Below are 22,790 nucleotides of genomic sequence, written 5' to 3'. Positions count from 1 at the left end.
TTTTTTATATTTAAAAAAATAGTCCCTAATACTATCAGATTATGTTATTAAATCTATAATAGATTTTTGGTAAAAATGAGTAATAATCCCTCAACTTAATACACCAGAATGTGAATACTTACTTAAAAAGAATAAATATGACACAAGATAACAATGCAATTTTTAAATAAATAGCCACGATATATGCACTAAGTTTTATTTGTCTTTAAATTATACAAATAGAACAAACATGTTATTCAAAATATTAAATATTCTTGCACTTTACAGAAGAAAAAGAAACTGAAGTGAAACTGTAGGATTTGCTGAACTTCAGATAAATGTTTCTTCAAAACAAGAGATATTAGTTCCTAAAAGATCCCTCTAAAGTTAAAAAAAGATTAAGAAAAACATTAAGCCATCAGGTTATTATATTTTTTTAAAACTATGTTTTTTAATGACATATGTTTACATTTTTTTGATCGTAAACTTAGTCTCCTGTCTCATAAAACTCAGAAGACACCACTGATGTTTAAACTAAGCAAAATGATAAAAGCATCTTTTTCTTATTAAAAAACTTTAAAACTTAAATGTACCTTAACATTATTTTCCAAGAAAACTTAATAAAGAATAGCTAATCTGAAAGTAGAATGTTGCACAAATCACTTTAAAGAAAAGAAATACATAAAGGGATTATACTTACAGCTAGTAGTACCAATTAAAACCCCAAACAATGATACATAAATTCAGAGAATCAGCCGGTCCTCTCCTCCCTCCTGAATTACCTGACCAATGGAAGTTTGGCTTTGTTGTTTCAGAAAGCACTGTTTCTTACATTCCATCAGTTGTTCAAAATCGTGCCACATTTTTGCTTGTTTCATATTTGGACCATGACTTTCTCGTACAGCTTTTTGTTTTTCCCGGAGTTTCTGTCATAAAAAAAAATCAAGAATAATTAAATCTCAGTTACAGGGATTTACTTCTATTTCTATGGTCTGAGGAATATGGTACATTTTGTACATCTGATGAGTAACAGTTAACTAAACCAGGTTCTATTATGATATATCAAAACTCCAGATCATAAAAGTTAATTAAATTTACTGTAGATGTAGGACAACCTGATGTTAAAAAGAACAGAAAAATATGAAAGGAAGGAAGGGAAATACATAAAGGGAATCAGGAAAGTGGAACAGTATCACAATGTAGAAAAAAGAATGAATATTTTGGAAGTCAGAAGACGAGTTTCAATCTTGGCTAGTCACTAGCTGTAAGCAAGGCACCTAATTTCTCTGGACCTTAGTTTTCTCAATTGTCAATGAAGGTTAATAATAGGAGACAATAAAAGTAACCGCTCTATAAGATTATTTTTTTTCACATGGCAGAACAGATACATAAATAGTTGATAAACTATCATGTGCTCTGTATATTATTATTATTAAATACCGTATTCTATACTGAAACAGTGTATGCTCTATATATGTCCAAACGGATCAAATCATATGCTTATATTCCTCAGGGAGAAGGCCCAATGATTTAAAAAATGTACACTGTTAAATAGCCCCAAATCCTTATCAGAACTGTTTTTGTTATTAACAGTTTAGATGGTTCCTTCTGCCAAAACTGTTTTAGCCTTAGACACTAAAATTATAAACATGAATAAAAACATTGTCAATAAACTGAAAAAATATACTTGGTCCTATATCATGACAAATTTAGGAAGGGCAGGCACAAAGTCAGAGACAATGAGAAACACAATAGAAAGAAAGAGAGAAAGAGAGAGAGAGAAAGAAAGGAAGGATGGATGGAAGGAAGGAAGAAAAGGGATACAGAGAGAAGATGAGAGTACACATATAAGTGTGACAGAAATACCCACGCTGACACTGAGCATGAGAAAATCACCAGGAGGGACAGAAAAACAAGCAAAGACACAGAAGCAGATTACATAGGAACATCCTCATTTCCTCTATTAGTATATGGCTGACCTACTATTTGATCTAAGGACACAAGTAAGAATGGTGGTAGTTGGTACTCGCCTAAATAAAAGGATAAACTAAGCTGAGGACCAGATTCAAATCACTTATTAAATACTGCCCACCCCACCTATGGATAATAAAAGCAAAGTTAATAGCAACATCAACAGAAAACAAAACAGCATTTAAAAAATATAACAAATATAATGAGCAAATTTTGATACATATCTAGCATATAAATACATCTATTTAAGTTTATGTTACAAATAACATGCCTTACCACAAACATTTTTATCCTCATAAACTAAAACAAAAGTATTTAGAAAGGCTAAGAAGGCAGACCAAGAATTTTAATAGGTCTAAGCATGATTTTAAATTAAGGCACTACTTAAACTGTAACTTTTCTTATATTATTGGAATAATTTCCTTGTCAACAATCCTAACAATATATAAATGTTAAAGAATCAAAGACAGGATGTGGGCAATGTCTATGTCAAAAATACTAAGCTTAATTTGCTTCATAACCAAATGTGTTTTTTTGTCTGTTTGAAACCTTTAACTATATGAATACAAACTGACTTTAGTACATAATTTATTTTAAACTTCATTGAAATTCAATACAGACTTATTTTGTTTATAGTTGTAATGTACAAAAAATATTCATACTTATCACAGATTTCATTGTTCTTTAAAGCAGAAGGTGATATAGTAAGGGAAAAACTCAGTTGGCCTGAGGAGGTCTGTGGATGTCTAGTCTATGTTGGTTTGGAGGGGTTAGACTATCATTCCTTTGAAAGGCAAGGTTTGTTCTGTGTTTGCCTTGAAAATTTAGATCTACCATAGAAGTAAGAGGATCAAAGAGCTTTGTTTCTGAAATTATACAGCCCAACAATTGCAGAATGAGTTAGTCACTGGCTCTTTTGCCCAAATGTGCTTGATGTCAGACTGCTGCTATAGCCTTTCCCAAAGATCCTGCAGTAAAACATTACATTGGAAAGAGGAAAGAATAATTTTTAATCAAAATTAGCAATTAAGTCTTTGAAAGGATTCAAGGTTTGATAAATATTTCTGTACTCACAGCATCCATCTAGATACTTTAGAAAACAAAACAAACAGAGGAAAGTTTTCATGTAAGAAAGCACATTACTTAAACATGAAATTTTGGGATGAAAGTCAATTATTGACAATCATACTAAATCCTATAAACCCAAAAATCTCTAGTTAAAATACTGTACAAATGAATGTTTTCAACTTGATTCAAATACACGTTTTCAAACATGAAAATTATTTATTTTTTCCTTTTGAGCATGATATGCCATCACATAAATAGAACAAGGCACACAGAATTCACAACTTCTCTGATAAATGGAGGAATCAGCTTTGAGAAGGTTTCCTTTTACTTTTTAAACTTATTTTCATTAACATAATGGCCAGTTATTCACAAATCACAAAGAAAGAACAGATAAACAAATTTTAAGAGAAATGGCTGGTTCCAGGTTTGGGACAGGTAAGGTAGCTGGAACATTTTGTCACACCAAAGAATAAAGAAGCCATCAAAGTCTAGTAGGGTTGTTTCAAAAGGATTTAGGAGCTGACTTCAAAAGGTTTCCACTGACCAAAGATGGAACAATCTGAGCACTGATAGGAATAATAATTGCAATAAATAGAAACATATCAAGTATGTTCAATCCAGGACTCATAAAGACACTTTTGAAGAATGATAAGGAACCAACACATCATTTTAAAAAACAGTAAATCAAGTAGTTATTCTGCCTTTCTTAAATGAACTGTGTACCTCAGGGTAACTAAATAGCTGATAATGAGAAACTGCTCTTTATAGAATTATTCCAACCAATAAATGAAGAAAGAACAACATAATTAGAATGTCACCAATTTGCAACCTCTACTGAATTACGGATCTAGGAAATGATTATCATTGGCTGCCTACATTGCAAAAAAGAAAGCCTCCTGACAGAGGCACATACCACCATCTATAAAGTATTCTTGCCAAATATCAAAATATATTTAATCAAGGCCCTACCAATTCACAGGATATACTGGGGACAGAACAACATTCTAATTTACACTACAGGGATGCCATTAGCACAGTTCAGAATGCTGGAAACCCATCAGGTTTTTTTTCTTTCAACAAATGAATTGTAAGGAAAAAAGATGGAGGAGTAATCTAGAGAAAAAGAGACTTAAGAGATCTGTCAACTAACAGCAATGTATAAACTCTTATGAGGATCCTGATTTAAACAAATAAACCATTAAAAATTATGAGACAATTGGTGAAGTTTGAACATTGACTAGGTATTGGATATTATGCAATTATTTTAAAATTATTTTAGGTATGACAATAGTATTGTGGTTATGTTCAAAAAGAGCCTTTTTGATACATACTAAAATATAACCAGATGAAGTAATAAGATGTCTGAGATATTCTTAAAAAAATTATTTTGGTAAGGGTGGGACTATAGATAAAACAAGATTGGCCACAAGATTTCACTGAAGTTGGATGATGGATAACTTTGAAATTTTCCATGATAAAGTTTTTTTCTTTTCTTTTTTTTTTTTAAGTGGAGAAATATCTATTCTATTTAGCAATTACTCCATTGTTTTCTACACCATTTGTTTTTCTGAAGTTCAACATCAGAACATTACTTATAGGTTTCTAGGAGCTAATTCAGCTTTTTTGTAAAAGCATAGATACATGTATGCATTTAATGATGATTCAAACCAGAAAATGTAAATAGGAATGAATAGTTTTGCTATCATCAATTTACTGAGTCAGACCAATAGCTAAATTGTATAAATTCATTAAGACAGAAACAAAGCCATATTTTTTCTCTTGTACTTTAAGGATGGACAAGCTTAAATGTATATATAAAATCACTTCCATGTTGCAGAATATTTGAACAGTGAAATGAGCCATTCATAGATACTCAATATTTTAAAAGAAAAATTGCAGCTAAACTATCCCTACCTATGTTGCTACAAACTTGACATTCCCATTAGAAAACCTGATAATAAAACTCAATTTTCAATGGTGAAACTAAATAAACAGAAAAGATGGTGTGTAGTGAAGCATAGTTAGCCTTCACTTCTCAACATAGGCTTAAAATCACTGAAGATGATCTTAGAACTCATCTAGATAATTTAATTTTTACATTTCTTATCTACCTATTTCAGTTTAAATACAAGGAAATGAACTCTAAAGTAGTTAAAGGGCTTGTCCAGAACCACAAGCCTAGGACTGCAGCTAGGCTACTTGATGACTGGGCATCTTTCCTCAGAACTATTGATAAATATAGGTCTTTATTTCCCCTAAAAATGACAGAGCTGGTGACTTTAAAATGACTATCAAAATGTGTTGCTTTATGAAGTCAATTAGTATAACCCGATTGGTTGGTCATTTAAGTCCTGACCTTAAAAGCCCTTATTATCTACCACGTCTTGTACTAGGTGTGGCTCAGAGAACTGAGAAAGTAAGACTCTTCTATTGCAGTAGTCCCTATAACTCTGGCAGGGAGCTGAATATCTCAAGTAAGGATTTTCCATTATTTGTATTAAATGAAGCAATGTTGTAAAGGGCTTAGAGCAGTACCTGGATCATAGTAGGAGCTTTGTGTTTATTAAATACAACAAATGAATAAATTTATGCACATCTCATACCTGAGAAAAATCTGAAAACTGTACTTCAGAAAAGTATCATGAACTCTTTGTTATTTAAAGCTAGATGATTTTTTTTCTTTCAAAAATCCACTACGACTTCACTTCTATAAAACTAAATTCCCAAGGATGGGCCTTCATCTTTGAAAAGAACTAATAATTTCCCCTCACAAACTATACTATAGCCTTTTAAAAAGAATGACAATGTCATAACCAGGTACTGAAAACCTGCATTAGTTAGACACATTAAAAAAAATAAATAATAATTCTTACCTTTCCAAGATTTTCTTGTTCAGCAATATTTTTAGTATACTGTTCCCTAGGGAGTCAACATAATGATTTAGTTCCAATTTATTTCAACTGATTTGATAATACAACTAAATTATAAATTAACATATCTATCTAAAAATATTAGGCAATATAATTTAGGGTAGTGGAGTCAGAATGAAACCCATTATCAAATACTTTGTCTTTTCCAATCTTTAGTCAGTTCTTCTAATAAATAGTAATTTAAGAAAAAAAAAAAGGTGACAAAACATTATATAGGAAATTATGCTAAGAGAATTAAAATGTTAAATACTATTTGTGGTTAATCTACCTTTAAAACAATGGCAACACATTTGCTTAAATTATACTGTTTTGAAGAGGTTTGCAGAAAGGAGAAAAGATACACATATTAAATAAACATTAAAGAGCATCTTACCCTGCAATTCCAGTTCTAGGAACTAATCCTATAGAAAAACTTCTGTAACTTAGTAAACATAAAAGCAAATACACCAATGCTTATTATAGTGAAAATGTGCAAACAAACTAAATGTCTATAGATAGGAAAATATTTAAGTAAATTATAGTATATCCATTCAAAGGAATAATATAGAGTTGTAAAAAAGAATGAGGTAGATCTATGAGTACAGAATTCTGTGGAAATAATTCTAGATAAATTATTAAGAGAAAAACTGTACATATAGTTTAATCTTATTTTTGTACACACATTCACATATAAAAATTTCCCATGCATTTAATAACACACACACACACATACTGTACAAGTACATATACAGACATATTAGCAAATGCATGGGAAAAGAATACGGTGTAATGTACACCAAAGTATTAAAAGTAGACATTTCTGAGGCATAGCAATGTGAACAGCATTCATTTTCTGTGCACACTACTTCATAATGATTATTTTATGTTTTTACAAGTATTTCTTTTGAAAGCTAAAAAACACAAAAAAATTTAATGTAAAAATAAAAACACAAATAACATTGTATTTTAGTTTTAAACAAAAGTATAATTTTACAGGCATACCTCAGAGATATTGTGAATACAGTTCCATACTACCACAATTAAATGAATATCACATTAAAGCAAGTCACACAAATTTTTTGCTTTCGCAGTGCATATAAAAGTTATATCTACACTATACTAGAGTCTATTAAGTTGTACAACAGCGTTATGTCTAAAAAAATTGTACATTCCTTAATTTAAAAATACTTTATTGCTAAAAAATGCTAATGATCATCTGAGCTTTCAAAGAATTGTGATTTTTTTTTTTTTTTTTTTGGTCTTTTTTGTGACCGGCACTCAGCCAGTGAGTGCACCGGCCAGTCCTATACCGCGGAGCGTCGCTGCGCTCCCAGCGCCACACTCTCCTGAGTGCGCCACGGGCTCGGCCCAAGAATTGTGATATTTTTGATAGCTGCTGATTGATCAGGTTGGTGGTTCCTGAAGGTTGTCATAACTGTGGCAATTTCTTAAAACAAGACAACAATGAAGTTTGCCGCATCCATCGATGCTTCCTTTCATGAAATACTTCTCTGGAGCATGCAATGCTGATTGATAGCATTTTACTCACCAGAGAACTTCTTTCAAAATTGGAGTCCATCCTCTCAAACCCTGAAGTTGCTTTATCAACTAAGTTTATGTAATATTCTGAATCCTTTGGTGTATTTCAATAATATTCACAGCTTCTTCACCAGGAGTAGATTCCATCTCAAGAAACCACTTTCTTTGCTCACCCATAATAAGCAACTCCTCATCTGTTAGATCATAGCAATTCAGTCACATCTTTGGGCTCCACTTCTAATACTAGTTCTCTTGCTGTTTCCACCACATCTGCTCTTACTTCCTCCACTGAAGTCTTGAACTCCTCAATGTCATTCATGAGGGTTGGAATCAATTTCTTTCAAACTCCTGTTAATGTTGACATTTTGACTTCCTCCCATGAATCACAAATGTTCTCAATGGCATCTAGAATGGTGAATCCATTCCTGAAGGTTTTCAATTTACTTTACCCAGATCCATCAGAGGCGTCACTATTTATCGCAGCTATAGCCTCACAAAATGTATTCCCCAAATAATAAGACTTGAAAGTAGAAATTATTCCTTGATCCATGGGCTGCAGAATGGATGTTGTGTTAGCAGGCAAGAAAACAACATTAATCTCCTTGTACATCTCCATCAGAGCTCTTGGGTGACCAGATGCATTGTCAATGAGCAGTATTATTTTGAAAGGAATCTTTTTTTGTGAGCCCCAGGTCTCAACAATGGGCTTAAAATATTCCGTAAACCATGATGTAAACAAATGTGCCGTCATCCAGGCTTCAATGATCCATTTATAGAGCACAGGCAGAATAGATCTAGCAAAATTCTTAAGGGCCCTAGGATTTTCAAAATGGTAAAGAATGACTGGCTTCAATTTACAGTCACCAGCTGCATTAGCCCCCACAAGACAGTCAGCTTGTCCTTTGAAGCTTTGAAGCTAGGTATTGACTTCTCTCTAGCTATGAAAATCCTAGATGGCAGCATCTTCTTCCAGTAGATGGCTGTTTTGTCTACACTGAAAATCTGTTGTTTAGTGTAGCCACCTTCATCAATTATCTTAGCTAGATCTTCTGGATAACTTGTTGCAGCTTCTATCTGAGCAGTTGCTGCTTTATCTTGCACTTTTATGTTATGGAGACTACTTTTGTCCTTAAGCCTCATGAACCAACTTCTGCTAGCTTCAAACTTTTCTTCTGCAGCTTCTTCACCTCTCTCAGCCTTCATAGAATTGAAGAGGGTTAGGGCCTTGCTCTGGATTAAGCTTTGGTTTAAGAGAATGTTGTGACTGGTTTGATCTTCTATCCAGACCACTAAACTTTCGCCATATCAGCAATAAGGCTGTTTCGCTTTCTTATCATCCACGTGCACTAAAAAGTACTTTTAATTTCCTTCAAGAACTTTTACTTTGCATTGACAACTTGGCTAACTATGTGGTGCAAGTGGCCTAGCTTTTTGTCTATGTTGGCTTTCAACATGCCTTCCTGCCTAAGCTTAAACATTACTAGCTTTTGATTTAAAGTGACAGACGTGAAGCTCTTCCTTTCACTTGAACACTAAGAGGTCATTGTAGGATTATTAATTGGCCTAATTTCAATATTGTGACTCAGGGAATAAGGAGGCCTGAGGAGAGGGAGAGAGATGGAGGAATGGTAAGCCAGTGGAGCAGTAACAACACATAAAACAATTATCGATTAAGTTTGCCATCTTATATGGGTACAGTTTGTGGCATCCCAAAACACCTGAAATATACTGATCACAGATCACTACAACAGATATAACAATAATGAAAAAGTGTGAAATATTGTGAGAATGACCAAAATGTGACAGAGAAACACGAAGTCAGCACATGCTGTTGGAAAAATGGCACCAATAAACTTGCTAGATGCAGGGTTGTCACAAACCTTCAATTTTTAAAAAAACATTTCCATGAAGCACATAAAGTAAAGTGCAATAAAACAAGATATGCCTATATTTTAATACCAAACAAGACAAAAAGTGAGATTTAATGTGGCTGACATGTTAAAGGCAAAGACTGAAGGATGAGTATGAAGGAACGAACAACAAAGAAGATGAGAGATTTTAGATCTTATATTTAAATGGAAATAGATTGTGTTTTTGTTTTTCTGCATAAAGTTACATTGTAGTATTTAATAAATTAATAATACAAAACTGGGAATCCTACAAATCATAAACCACAAAAAGAGAAAATCTTCCTTTACTTCTGAAGTGAAGGAAGATTATGCATTTATTCAAAAAGGGGGGTAAAAGTGATTAGAGTAGAGAGAAGGGCAATCCAAAGTACTGGAATTCCTTATAGAGCTGAAGTAAAGGTTGAATCTGTGCACAGGAATGAGAGTGAAGGAAAATAAATACAATCCTGATGAACCTTCATTTTGTCTTTAAAATTAATGAGACTAAGTCAAACTGCATGCCTCTCTAATTCTCCAACGAAAAACATCTAGGAGGATGTAAATGATTTTTACTCAAGAAGAATGTATGGTTATAGGTCAGATATCTTTAAACAACTCATTTATTACCCTAGGCCTGAGAGGTGTTCAAATTTTTAGAATTTCCATTTATATAAAAATTTCTCAAGAAACCAATAGGCTCAGTATATTATATATGCTAAAAGCCAATTTTTATTTATTCAACGGATTTATTCAATAAATAATTATGCAGCACCTATTATGTGCCAAGTATGGCCTGGGGTTTCAAGGGGAAAACAGGACAGAAAGGGCCTTTGCCTTCCAGAAACTCATGTTATATAATTTACAAAGCACTGCTGCATATTGTGTGTATATGTGTATTTTTTTTTTTTTTGCTGGCTGGTACAGGCATCAGACTTTGGTGTTATCAGACCAAGCTCTAACCAACTGAGCCAGCTTTTCATACATTACATTTAACGTAATTCTCTCTATATATGTTCTCCTTATTTTACAGATGAGGAAATAACCTGACAAAGGTCATACAACTAGGAACTAGAAAAAACAGGTTAGAACAAAGTTTTACGAGTCCTTCTCCAGCCAGTACTCTGAACTAAAACATGGCGTCTCTTTACATAAAATTAAAATTTTCTTTTTCTTTTTTTTTTTTTGTCTTTTTCGTGACTGGCACTCAGCCAGTGAGTGCACCGGCCATTCCTATATAGGATCTGAACCCGCGGCGGGAGCGTCGCAGCGCTCCTAGCGCCGCACTCTACCAAGTGCGCCACGGGCTCGGCCCAAAATTAAAATTTTCAGACAATCTTTCAAAACCAAGGTAATCTCTTTTTTTTTTTGGCAGCTGGCTAATATGGTGTTATCAGCACCATGCTCTCCCAAGGAAGCTAACCAGCCAGCCCAAGCTAATCTCTTATACCTTTGGGCTTACTAGAAAGTACAGTAAAAGTTGGAAAGGGATTAATGATAAAAATATTATGTCCATAATAATATTTTTGGGCTGGCCAGTTTCCTCAGTTGGTTAGAGAGCAGTGTTGTAACACCAAGGTCAACGATTCAGATCCCCTTACTGGCCAGTCTCCGAAGAAAAAATAAAAAAAATAATATTTTAAACACGTATTAGTGAGTTTAGAATGTAATCAACTCCATTTTATTCATAATATTCTTATCACGTACTCCTATAGTCATGGCACAATATTTTTCTACAGGAAAACTATGGAATGATAGAGGTTTATAATGATTTTTAAAATAATGAAGAACAAGTGGCTAGAAAACTGATCAAAAATCAATAGTTAGTTCAGGAGTAATTATTTCCTTCTTTATTATTTATATTGATAACTCTGAGTTTTTTTGTTTGCTTGTTTTTGGTAGCTGGCAGATATGAGGATCTGAACTGTGACCTTGATACTGTAAGGCTGTACTCTAACCAACAGAGCTAACAAGCCAGCCCTTATTTTGATAACTTTGAAAGAAATGGAACTTAATTTCTTTCTTCCTTTTTTTTTTTAAAGAAAATGTAATTGTATTTTTATTTTTTACATTCTAGGATGCTGTTGCGCAGCAGTAGGGAGGGAGGGTGAGAAGGGAAAGGGGAAGGAAAGGGGATGGAAGAAGAAGAAAGGAGGAGTGGCAGGATTGAGGCCTTTGGCACCCCTCTCATTCCAACAGGGGAGACCAGGGGGCTTCCAGCAGTGGCTTGGTCATTGCCGGGCTGGGTGCAGATGTCAGGAGGGTGTGGCAAAAGCCCTCGCCCTCCACCATCCCAGCTTGGGAACCAGGGGCCCTTCTTGTTGAGGCTTGGTGGTTGTCACTGGGATGGCTGCACGTGTCAGGAGGGTGTGACGAAGGCCTGAGGTCCCCCACCATCCCAGTTAGGGAGAGCCCGGGGTGCATCCTGCAGCGGTTCAGTGGTTGGTGGTTGTCACTGGGCTGGCTACATGTGTCAGGCGGGTGTGGCCGAGGCCCGACGCCCCCTACCACCCTGGCTAGGAAGAGCCCAGGGCACTTCCTGTGGCATCTCAGTGGTTGTCACCGGGCTGGCTATGTGTGTTACGGGACTGTGGCCAAGGCCCTCGTCCTGCACTCTTGGGACTGGTTGCAGGTGTCAGGAGGCATGGCTGAGGTCCCCAGCCCTCCACCCTCCTGGCTTGGTAGCCCAGGGGACTTCTGGTTCTTCTAGGTGTTATAGGTGTTCTTTGGTGAAATGAGAGCTTTTCTAGCTACTATCAAACTTTGTCTCTGGCTGCTGGTACTTTTTTTCTTTCAGTTCTGTGTTGGGTTATTTGTTGTTCCCACCATTTAAACTCCTAGTTGGAACTAATTTGTTGTCCTTTGCTTACTTCTAAAATGGGGGGACTTCCTGTGGGGACCAGTACTTGAGCTCTGTGGTTGACGTAAATTGCTGCTTTGCTGCTGATTCCCTAGGGAAGGCTTTTTGTGCAGCTCAAGTTTTAATGGTTGACTTTATAGGTACTTTCAGCTCTTGAGAGATCTGGTGAACCTAGGTTGTGTAGAAACTCTGTTCTGGGCCTGAGTCTTTTCATCAAACTGCACCCCGTTTAATTCTATATTCCTGAACAGTCTCCTCTGAGCGGTCCTTTGTGGACTGCGGTGCAGATCAGCTGTCCTTGCTGTGTCCCAGTGTTCTCCCCCACTGCCAGAGCTGCAAAAACTTCCCACGGGATGGGATGTGCACTGATCCCTTGAGATGACTCACTGGCTTCTAAGTGGCTCCTTTTTTTCAGTTGTTGTGGATCCTCACTCCTATGTGGGTCCACGGGAACCCTATTAGTGGTCTTGCTGGCCTATGGGCTACCAGACCTTCTTCTTCCCTGATGCCTCCAAGCGACTTCATCAGAAGGGCACAGCTGAGGCTTTTGCCAGCTCCTGCTCTGTGCACTCAGCATCTCTAGCTTGGACATGGCTAGGGCTTGAAACAGTCAGAGCAGTTTTTTCTTTCTCTCATCATGGCTTCTCCTGCTTTCATACACTCCATAGGTCTCTCCTCCTCTTCCCCTGAGATCTACTAGCCTAGGCTTGGCTTTCGTTGCTTTTTTATAGTTGTAAATTGGTTGATTTGTGGGAGATAGTGACACTGGCGACCGTCTATTCCACCATCTTGACCAGAAGCTCTCAGAACTTCATTTCTAAAACTTTTTATTTTTCAAGAACAAAATTAACTTTACTCATTTCTTAGCATTGACCATATACATTTCTATAAGCAAAGTTTACATTCAATGAAAGATCTAAATAAGTGCATTTTTAGTTTAATATGTTAGAGTATTAGAAAAAATATTGTCCTACTTATAGGGTATTTTCAGTCTGACTTACATTCCTACATTATATAAAAAAATTCAGACTCTGCAAGACTCTATTTCTTAGATTCCTTTTTGTAACATTAATGTACGTGCCACTCAAAACCTCAACTGCAATAAATGTAAATCTTATTCTTTTTGAGTTCTTACTAATGGTAAAAGCAAAACATTTAAATTTTGAGGAGCTATGAAAATCTGTCTTGTTCAATTTCTGCATTTTATCACAGCTAGCAATTCAACTATAAGTATATTTTTTAAGGCAGGATTTGATTTATTACAGTATGCCACAAGCTAGGATTATAAAAAAAAAAATCACCATATAAGGACTGAGCAGTATTTACACACCCTTTTTGTTTTGAAGGCTGGCACACTGCAATCACATAGTTTCTAGCTAAAATATAGCCATCACATGACACAATTAGCAGGCAGATGACTAGAGTCCAGGACTTGTGGGACTTTAAAAAGAGACCAACCTTAGTGTTTATAAAAAAGCAACTATAAAATTATATGTATTTCGGGGTGGGGAATTATTGTTTAATGGTTACAACAGTTTCTGTTTGGAGTGATAAAAAAGTTTTGGAAACACTTGTATATAGTGGTTATGGTTATGCGACACTGTGAATGTAATCATGCCATTGAATTGTGCACTTAAAACTGGTTAAATGGGCAAATTTTATGTTATATATATCTTACCACAATAAAAATGTAAGCAGGCAAGAAATAAAATTATATGTATTCCTACTTAATTAGCAGGGCTGAAATATACAGAAGAAGTTAAGATTTATTCCTAAAGAGTATCTTAGTATCTGCTTAAATACTCTAAATTTGTTTATTCTATTTTATTTATAAAAATTCTATAGGTGAAAACATTAAGTAACTTAATATAAAAACAAAAGACTTCTGATTAAGATGGTGGAATAAACCCAGCATCACCCTCTCCCACAATCAACCAATTTACAACTATAAAAAAGCAATGACTCCCAAGTTGGGGCCACTAGAGCTCAGGGGAAGAGGAGAAAAGACCTTCGGAGTTCATGAAGGCAGGAGAAGCCACAATGACAGAAAGAAAAGGCCGTTCTGACCATTTCAAGCCCTGACCACTTCAAGGCTGGCCCCTAGTAAGCGCACAGAGCAAGAGCTGGCAAAAGCCGCTGCTGTGTCCTTTGTATGAAGTTGCTTGGATACTGTAGGGAAGAAGAGGGTCTTAGTGGCCCTCAAGGCAGCAAAACCACTAACAGCGTTCCTGCGGAACCACATAGAAAGGAGAGGCCAAAGACAACTGGAAGAAGGAGCCACTCAGACGCCAGTGAGTCATCACAAGAGACCGGTACATGGCCCACCCCATGGGATGTGTTTTGAGTGTGTGCGGTAGGGGAGACAGGCCCACCAGGGGAACATTGGGGCATAGCATGGACATCTGATCTGCCCTCCAATAAGCACAGGACCACTCAATGGAGACTGGTCAGGAATATAGAACTGTAGAGGTTAAGTTTGCTGAAAAGACTCAGGCCCAGACCAGAGTTTCCATACAATCCAAGTGTATTGGACCTCACAAGACCCAGAAGTGCTTATAAGGTCAACAATTAAAACCTGAGCTGCACAAAAAGCCTTCCCCAGGGAGGAAGCAACAATTTAGCTCAACCACAGGGCTCAAGTGCTGGTTCCCACAGGAAGTTCTTCCATTTTAGAAGTAACCAAAGGAAAACAAATTAGTTCCAGTGCAGAGTTTAAGTGGTGGGAATAGCGAATAATCCAACAAAGAACTGTAAGAAAAAACAAAGAACCCACAGATCACAGACAAAGTTCTGATATTAACCAGTAAAGATCTAAAACCACCAAAGAACACCTATAAAACCTAAAAAAACCAGAAGTCCCCCAGGTTCCCAAGCTGGAGTTGGGGTAAGGCCAGCCCAGCAGTGACAACCAGGTGGCTTCTGTAAGTGCCCTGGGCCCCGAGCCTGAGCGTTGGGGAACTGATGGCCTCAGCCATGCCCCCTCAAAGTCTACATCCAGCCCAGCTGACAACCACCAGGCCACTGCTGTAAGTGCCCTGGGCCCCTGAGCCCAGATGGTGAGGGGCCAAGGGCCTCAGCCACGCCTCACCCCCCATATCTGCATCCTGCTCAGCCATGACCATCAGGCTGCTGGCGGAAGTGCCCCAGGCTCCCGAGCCAGGGCAGGGGGGATGCCGAGGGCCTCAGCCAAACCCCTCCAACATCAGCATCCAGCCCAGCAATGACCACTAGGCCACTGCCAGAAGCATCCTGGGCTCCCAAGCCAGGGCCGGGGAGGGGGGCCCTCCCCGAGGGCCTCAGCCATGCCCCTCCAATGTTCACATCCAGCCCAGTGACGACCACCAGGCCACTGCCAGAAGCCCTCTGGGCTCCCCTGCCCACAAGAGGGGTTCCGTGTGCCTCTCCATGCCCCACCCTACCTCTTTTCTCCTCCTCCCACCCTATCTCCACCCCTTTTCCCCTGTCCACCTCCCCCACAACTGCTCTGCAACAATATCTTAGAACGTAAAATAATAATTATAAATAAATAAATTAAAAAGAAAAAAAACCCAATATTACTTGCCTAATTGCCTTTCTTTTTTCTTGCTGATCAGAAGAGACGTATGCCTTCATCTCATCAGTAGCACGACGAAGCTGAACTTCTAGGTTCTAAATGGAAAGATTTAAGTTTTAGGGAAGTCTTTGATCCAGAAAAATCACAGAAAAGTTTTTGACCCACTTTATGTTTGTCTTACCTTAATCATACAGTTTGTATAACGGTATCTACTTTCTTCTTGAAGACATTCTTCACGGAGTCCTCTAACTTCCTACAACATATAGTTTTAAAGTGGCAACATTATTGAAAGAATAAGACAGATGCAGAGAGGATGACTTTAACGTACAACAAAAGAGCTACCATCAGAGTCATTTACTCTTCAGCAATTTAAACCTTGTCTATTCTCTAACAGAAAAGATTGCAACCTTTTCTAGAGACTACCCATATCACTCTAAATCCTGCAGGTTGTTATTCATTTATTAAGTGCCTACTACGTATCCAGCAGTATCCTAAGTGCTGGAGACACAGCAGTGAACAAGACAGACTGGTCCTTTCTCTCATTTGAGGAGAGGAAACGGGCATAAACAAGGAAACACATAAGGAAGGTTGTTTCAGATGGGGATAAGTGCTATGAAGAAAATATATCAGTAGAATGTGATAGAAAGAGTGGGTAGGCCAGGTTGGGGAGGAGAGTTAGAAACATAAGGTAGGGTAATCACAGAAGACCTCTAGGAGGCTGTAACATTTAGGCTGAGACTTGAAGGAGAAGGAGAGAGCTAGTCAAAGAGTTAAGGCACAGTGTCCCAGGCAGAGGAAAGAGTATATGCAAAAGCCCAGAGGTGAAAACAAGTTGGCTTGTTTGAAATTCAGGAAGAAGGCTGGAGGTGTAGCTGGAGCTCCATGGATGAGAAGTAGAGCACACTGATATGAAGTTACTGAGGCAGCTGGAGCCTTGTAGACCATAGTTTGGAGGTTAGATTTTATTTTAAGTGCAACAAGAAGCCAGTGGAGGGTGACCTACATTTTAAACAGGTTTCCTTGGTTTCTCTATGGAGAATAAACTTTAGGAGGGCAAGGGTGGAAGCGGGAGAGCAGGCAGAAGTTTACTTTGGGAGTCTAGGCAAGAGATGATGGGCACTGGATGTTGGTGGTAGTGATACAGATGGAAAATTCAGTGTGTACACATTAATCTTAAAGAAATAAAGATCTTTGGTGCTTAGGAGACAGGTTCAGGAGATAATGTTAAAGATTTGGGAATCTTTTGACATCAGTGTAGTGAAAATGTGCGTATTCAGGCATTTTGTGCTAAATTGTTAAAAATAAAAACTCTCTTCTTACCTGTTCTAATTTGGACCGATTGCTTTCAAGGCCTGCTGCACAGCTATCATACTGGGATTTCTTTTCATCACATTCCTGGGTTAGTTCCTAGTATGAAAAGGGCAAATGATTGAATAAGTGAAAAACAAAGGCCTAAAACGCGGCTCTGAAACAATGCATGTCCTTGTCAGTCTTGTAACTTAACTCTAAGCTTCTTGGCATACTTAAGAGTTATTTATAAAATAATCAGACATTTGAGAATTATGACAGATGAAGGTGCTGATAATAACAATAGCTACCATGCATTCAGCTGTGTGCCAGGCTCTTTTGTTAGAAGCTGGGGATACCATAGTGAACAGCCAAAAATTCTTCTCCTCAAGTAACATTCAGACAAGTAAACAGACTGCTAAGAGCTATGATGGGCAAATGCAAGGTGTTATAAGAGCCCACAGGACTCTTACAGATCTAACCCAGGCTTGGGGATCAGTGGGGACAACTTCCTGGAGAAACTGGTATCTAAGCTGAACATGAAGGATTAGTAAAAACAGGGGGAAGGTGAACAAAGGCAAGAGAGTGTTTTCAAAAAGGAACACTATGTATAAAGGATTGGAAGCAAGAGAGAACAAGAAAACTTAAGGAACATACTTATAAGTAGTTTATTAGGCTGGAGTGTGTCTGAGAAGTGGTGGGAGAGAAGGCTGAAGACCTAGGCAGGGGTCTGATCAGAAGACATTCACAAACCATGCTAGGGCATTTGAACTGTACCCTGGACAATAACTAAATCTCACAACAACTCTTTGAAGGAGGTATTAATTCCCTCATATAAGGATTGGAGGAAGTTTAGGGAGGCAAAGCACCTTGCCAAAGATTATACTGCTATTAAGAGGTGGTGTCAGAATTTAAGTTTAGGCCATGTAAATAGTTTCAAACTTTCTTCTGACATCTTTTGAATGAGATAATCTGAAAATCTTCTGCTACAAACACCTAGAAATGCTATAAGTATCTACAAATGCTTGATAAGTTAGAGAAAATGTCTTTTTTTTCATTTGATTAATATTACTATTTTACATTCTATGATGTTGTTGCAGAGCAGTAGTGGGGGGGGAGGGGAAAGGGGAAGGGAATGGGATGGAAGAAGAAGGAAGGAGGATGGGTGAGACTGAGGCCTGTGGCACCCCCCTCATTCATACAGGGGTGACTGGGGGGCTTCCAATGGTGGCTTGGTCATTGCCGGACTGGGTGCGGATGTCAGGGGTGTGTGGCCTAGGCCCAGGGCCCCAGTGCCCCAGCTCAGGAGAGCCCAGGGTGCTTCCTGCAGCTGCTTGGTGGACATCACTGGGCTGGCTGCGCATGTTAAGGAGGCCTGAGGTCCCCCACTGCCCCCGCTCAAGAGAGCCCAGGGCCCTTCCCGTGGCAGCTCAGTGGTTATTGTTGGGCTGGTTGTGGGTGTCGGGGGCATGTGGCCAGGGCCCAAGGCCCCCCACTGCCCTGGCTTGGGAGAGCCCAGAGTGCTTCCTGCAGCGGCTCGGTGTTCATCACTGTGGTGGTTGCTTGTGTCAGAAGGGTGTGGCTGAGGCACTTGGCTCCCACTCTCATGACTGGTTGCAGTTGTTGGGGGACATGGCTGAGGCCCCAGGCACTCTCCCCTTTCTGTCTTGGTAGCCCAGGGGACTTCCGGTTCTTCTAGGTGTTATAGGTGTTCTTTGGTGAAATGAGACCTCTACTAGTTACTATCAAACTTTGTCTCTGGTTGTGGGTACTTCATTTTTTCTTCCAGTTCTGTGTTGGATCATTTGCTGTTCCCACCACTTAAACTCTGCACTGGAACTAATTTGTTGTCCTTTGGGGATCTTCTAAAATGGGGGAACTTCTTGTGGGGACCAGTACTTGAGCTCTGTGATTGACGTAAATTGCTACTTTGCTGCCCATTCCCTAGTGAAGGCTTTTCATGCAGCTCAGGTTTTAATGGTTGACTTTATAGGTACTTCTGGGTCTAGTGAAATCAGTGCACTTGGGTGGGTGGTGTAGAAATTCTGGTCTGGGCCTGAGTCTTTTCATCAGTCTGCACCCCATGCAATTCTATATTCCTGACCAGTCTCCTCTGAGTGGTGTTATGCTGATTGGGGGGCACATCAGCTGTCCCTGCTGTGCCCCAGTTTTCCCCCAGCCACTGCCCATGCTCCAAACACTTCCCATGAGATGGGCCATGCTCTGGTCCCTTGAGATGACTCACTGGCCTCTGAGTGGCTCCTTTTTTTCAGTTGTTGTGGCTCTTCACTCCTATGTGGGTCCACAGGTACCCTATTAGTGGTCTTGCTAGCCTGGGAGCCACCAAGGCCCTCTTCTCCCCTGCCGTCTTCAAGCAACTTCATCAAAGGGCACAACTAAAACTTTTGCCGGTTCCTGCTCAGTGCGCTCAGTAGCTCCAGCCTGGAAGCGGCTGGGATTTGAAACATTTGGAGTGGTTTTTTCTTTCTCTTATCATGGCTTCTCCTGCCTTCAAGCACTCTGTAGGTCTCTCCTCCTCTTCCCCTGAGCTCTAGTGGCCCCAGCTTGGCTGTTGTTGCTTTTTTATAGTTGTAAATTGGTTGATTTGTGGGAGAGAGTGACACTGTGGAACATCTATTCCACCATCTTGACCGGAATTCTCTTGAGAAAACGTTTTTTTGAAATCCAGAGCTGAACTGAACTCTCAAGTAAGTAAGTAAGAGGAATTACCAGGACCAGAAACAAAGGATGACACTGTGGCTACTCTTGGTGAAAGGAGTTGGGGGCAGTCAGTCTTGATATCATAGTGATTTAAACATCCAGGCAGGGCAAAAGAAATGCTTTAAGCCTCTGCTGAGTGGGAAATTAGAACTAAGGACCCTAGAGTAAATCCAAGCTGTTTTCAACCTGGGAACTTGCAAGTAAAGGGTAAACACCAGCCTGAGAATGACCCTGGTTTCACACAGCACAGTTTCTTTGGATACAGGAGAGTTAACATAGGTGAGTAATGTTGTGTGTGTTGTCTTTGCTGTTGGGGCTGCATCTGGGTTGGGGTGACTAGTATAGCATAAAAAATTGCTGGGAAAAAGGGGCTGTGGCTTTTATGTATCAAAGCGACCTACAGACATCCAAGGCTCTCAAGGATGAGAGTCATACACACCCTAAATGGGAGAAGGAGCAGCAGAGGTGTGTACTTAGGCAGCTGCTGGGCCTCTCAATGAAATGAAGATGCTATAGCTGATGAAAACCTTTTTTTATTTTTTGGCAGCTGGCCAGTACAGGGATCCAAACCCTTGACCTTGGTGTTATCAGCACCACGTCTCCCAAGTGAGCTAACGAGTTAGCCCAGTTGATGAAAGCCTTTTTTGGTCTTTGAGTCTGATGGACAGATCAATCAGTATGTAGCTGGGCTGCTGCAGAGGCAATAGAAAAAAAAAGAGTCCGGTCCTCTGGCAAGTTTGGGGTTTGAATTTACCCCACCTACATGGTCTAGAAACTCCCAAACTAAGACATTAAATAAAAATCAGCTCCAAGCTTGTGATAATTTATAAAACACCTGGCAGAACAACTGCAAAACCACTCTGGAGGGATACAACCTCCATCCTGACTGCCAGGATTTAAGAAACAAAACCCTGTTAAAGGTAAGCGCACAGTCCCAAGTAAGCACGCAGTCCCAAGGTATAAAACATATAAGGAAACAATCAATTTATAAGAAGAAAGAATCAGAAGATATAAACAACAGCAGAAGTATACCTCAAGGAACTTCGGTTACTAGAAATAAGCCTACTAAATAAGTATGCTTAAAATAATCGAAACTATAAAGGAGAAACTAAAAACAAAGGATTAGAAAAAGATGCAGTGGGAAAAATAAAAAAAAGGTAATCATTGAAATTAAAAGTTAAGTGGATGGAATAAACATAAGATACTTTTGAGATACAAGAATGAAGTAGAAAACAGAGCTGAAGAAAATACCCAAAATTCAACACAGAGAGAAAAGAAGATGAAAACATGACAATGAGGTTAAGCAACAGGAAATTGAATAAATAAGTCTAACATATGTCTAATAGGAGTGGCTGGAAAACGGACTAGAAAAAACGGGGGAGAGAGTATTTGAAGGTATTATGTAGAATTTTTCCAGAATTAATGGAAGACACAAAACACAAATTCCACCAGAGTAAGTAAAACTAAATCTAGATCATAGTAGTGAAACTTGGAAAACACTAAAGAAAAAGATAAAATGAAAATGATAATTAAACTGATAGGAGACACTCAACATAATAAGAGAAAGCCGTGAAAATATATATATTTTTCTGATCAAGCCGTTGTTTAAGAAGAAAAAAAAAATGGTTTACTTACTGTAATAATTATTTACTGAGAAAACTACTTAAAAAAAAAAAAAAAGGAAATTGAATTTTAGGAAGAAGATAACAACAATCCAGAAGGAAAGAGTAAAATATAAGCAGCAGTGGTGAGAACTGCTAAATATGTGGGTAAATCCAAACAGGAAATGATTATATGAAGAAGTAATTATAACAGTAACAATTACCATGCCAACTACTTTTAGAGATATAAAAATAAGAAGGAAAGAAAATACTGTAGGATAACAACACACATGCAAGGTAGCAGCAGGTGTTAAATTATTCTAAGGTCCTTGTATTGTTGGGGAGATGCTACTTAAGTTTAGACTTTGTTAAGTCAAGAACATGGGTTAAAAACTTAAGAGTAAATCATATCATAATAAAAGTAGAAGATAGAAAAGAAAATAAAGGGAAGAAAGAAGAGAAAAGAAACAGGATTGGTACAATGAAGGGCAGGGAAGAAGAAAATAAGCAAAAACAGAGAAACAAACAAAACCCCAATAAACAGTATGTACAAAATAGAAAAGAATCCAAATGTATCAATAATCAGAGTAAATGTAAATGGGACTAAATTCACCAATTAAAGGATGGATTCTCAAACTGGACATAAGAAACCACGCTGACACAAAATCCACCTATACACTCCTTATGAGACATGTATAGAACAAAAATAAGGACACAGAAAGCTGAAAGCAAACAGAAATAAAAGATATACCAAGCAGTACTAGTCATAAGAAAGCTGACATGCCTGCTTTAAGAATAGACAAAATAATACTCCTAGGCAAAAAGCATTACCAGGAATAAAGAGAAGTAAAAAATAAAGATAAGACATACAATTGACCAAGAAGGTTTTTTTGTTTGTTTGTTTTTAAATCAGCATGGGTTTATTTATTTATTTATTTTGGTGTGGAAATATACACATAACATAAAATTTACTACCTTAACCATTTTTAGGTATACAATTCAGTGACATTAAGTACAATCACAATGTTGGGCAACCATCACCACCACCCATCTCCAGAATTCTTTTCATCTGAAAAAATTCCACTAAAACTTTTTGCCCATTAAATAACTCCCTATAAGCTTTGAACAACACATCTAAGAAGGCTGATCCGATGAACACATGTAGAACCCTGTACTCAACAAGTGAAAAATGCACATTCTTTTCAAGATCAATTCACAGAAAAAATTAAGTTGGCCTCATATCTCTCCACAGCCACGTTTAACCCTAGAAGACTGTGCAGCTACTCGTAAAAAATCCCAAGGAAAGAAAGCCTAATCTAACAGCCAAGCTGTTGAAATACTTAGGCAACAAACTCTACAACATATAAGAACTTATCTAGGAGTACTGTTCTTATGAGCCTTTTTAAGTACAACTTA

At 38.1% G+C, this 22,790-nt stretch overlaps 1 protein-coding gene across 2 annotated transcripts in view; it reads right to left on the bottom strand.

Annotated features, from left to right (window-relative positions):
- Window positions 1-298: 298 nt before the first annotated feature.
- IFT81 (intraflagellar transport 81) overlaps window positions 299-22,790 on the bottom strand; it is an 86,147-nt gene continuing 63,655 nt past the window's right edge. For both annotated transcript variants that reach the window (XM_063086087.1, XM_063086086.1), the window contains exons 15-19: window positions 17,086-17,172; window positions 15,947-16,018; window positions 15,775-15,860; window positions 5,892-5,937; window positions 299-905 (exon numbers count right to left, since the gene is read on the bottom strand). In XM_063086087.1, the coding sequence (XP_062942157.1) occupies window positions 723-905; window positions 5,892-5,937; window positions 15,775-15,860; window positions 15,947-16,018; window positions 17,086-17,172 (474 nt within the window). In that variant the 3' untranslated portion in view covers window positions 299-722. The remainder of the gene's footprint in view (window positions 906-5,891; window positions 5,938-15,774; window positions 15,861-15,946; window positions 16,019-17,085; window positions 17,173-22,790) is intronic.

Source organism: Cynocephalus volans, chromosome 2 (genome assembly GCF_027409185.1).
Source record: "Cynocephalus volans isolate mCynVol1 chromosome 2, mCynVol1.pri, whole genome shotgun sequence".
In the NCBI taxonomy this organism is placed as follows: Eukaryota; Metazoa; Chordata; class Mammalia; order Dermoptera; family Cynocephalidae; genus Cynocephalus; species Cynocephalus volans.
Note: the sequence above shows the minus strand (reverse complement) of the source record. Positions and strands in the feature narration are given on the sequence as shown.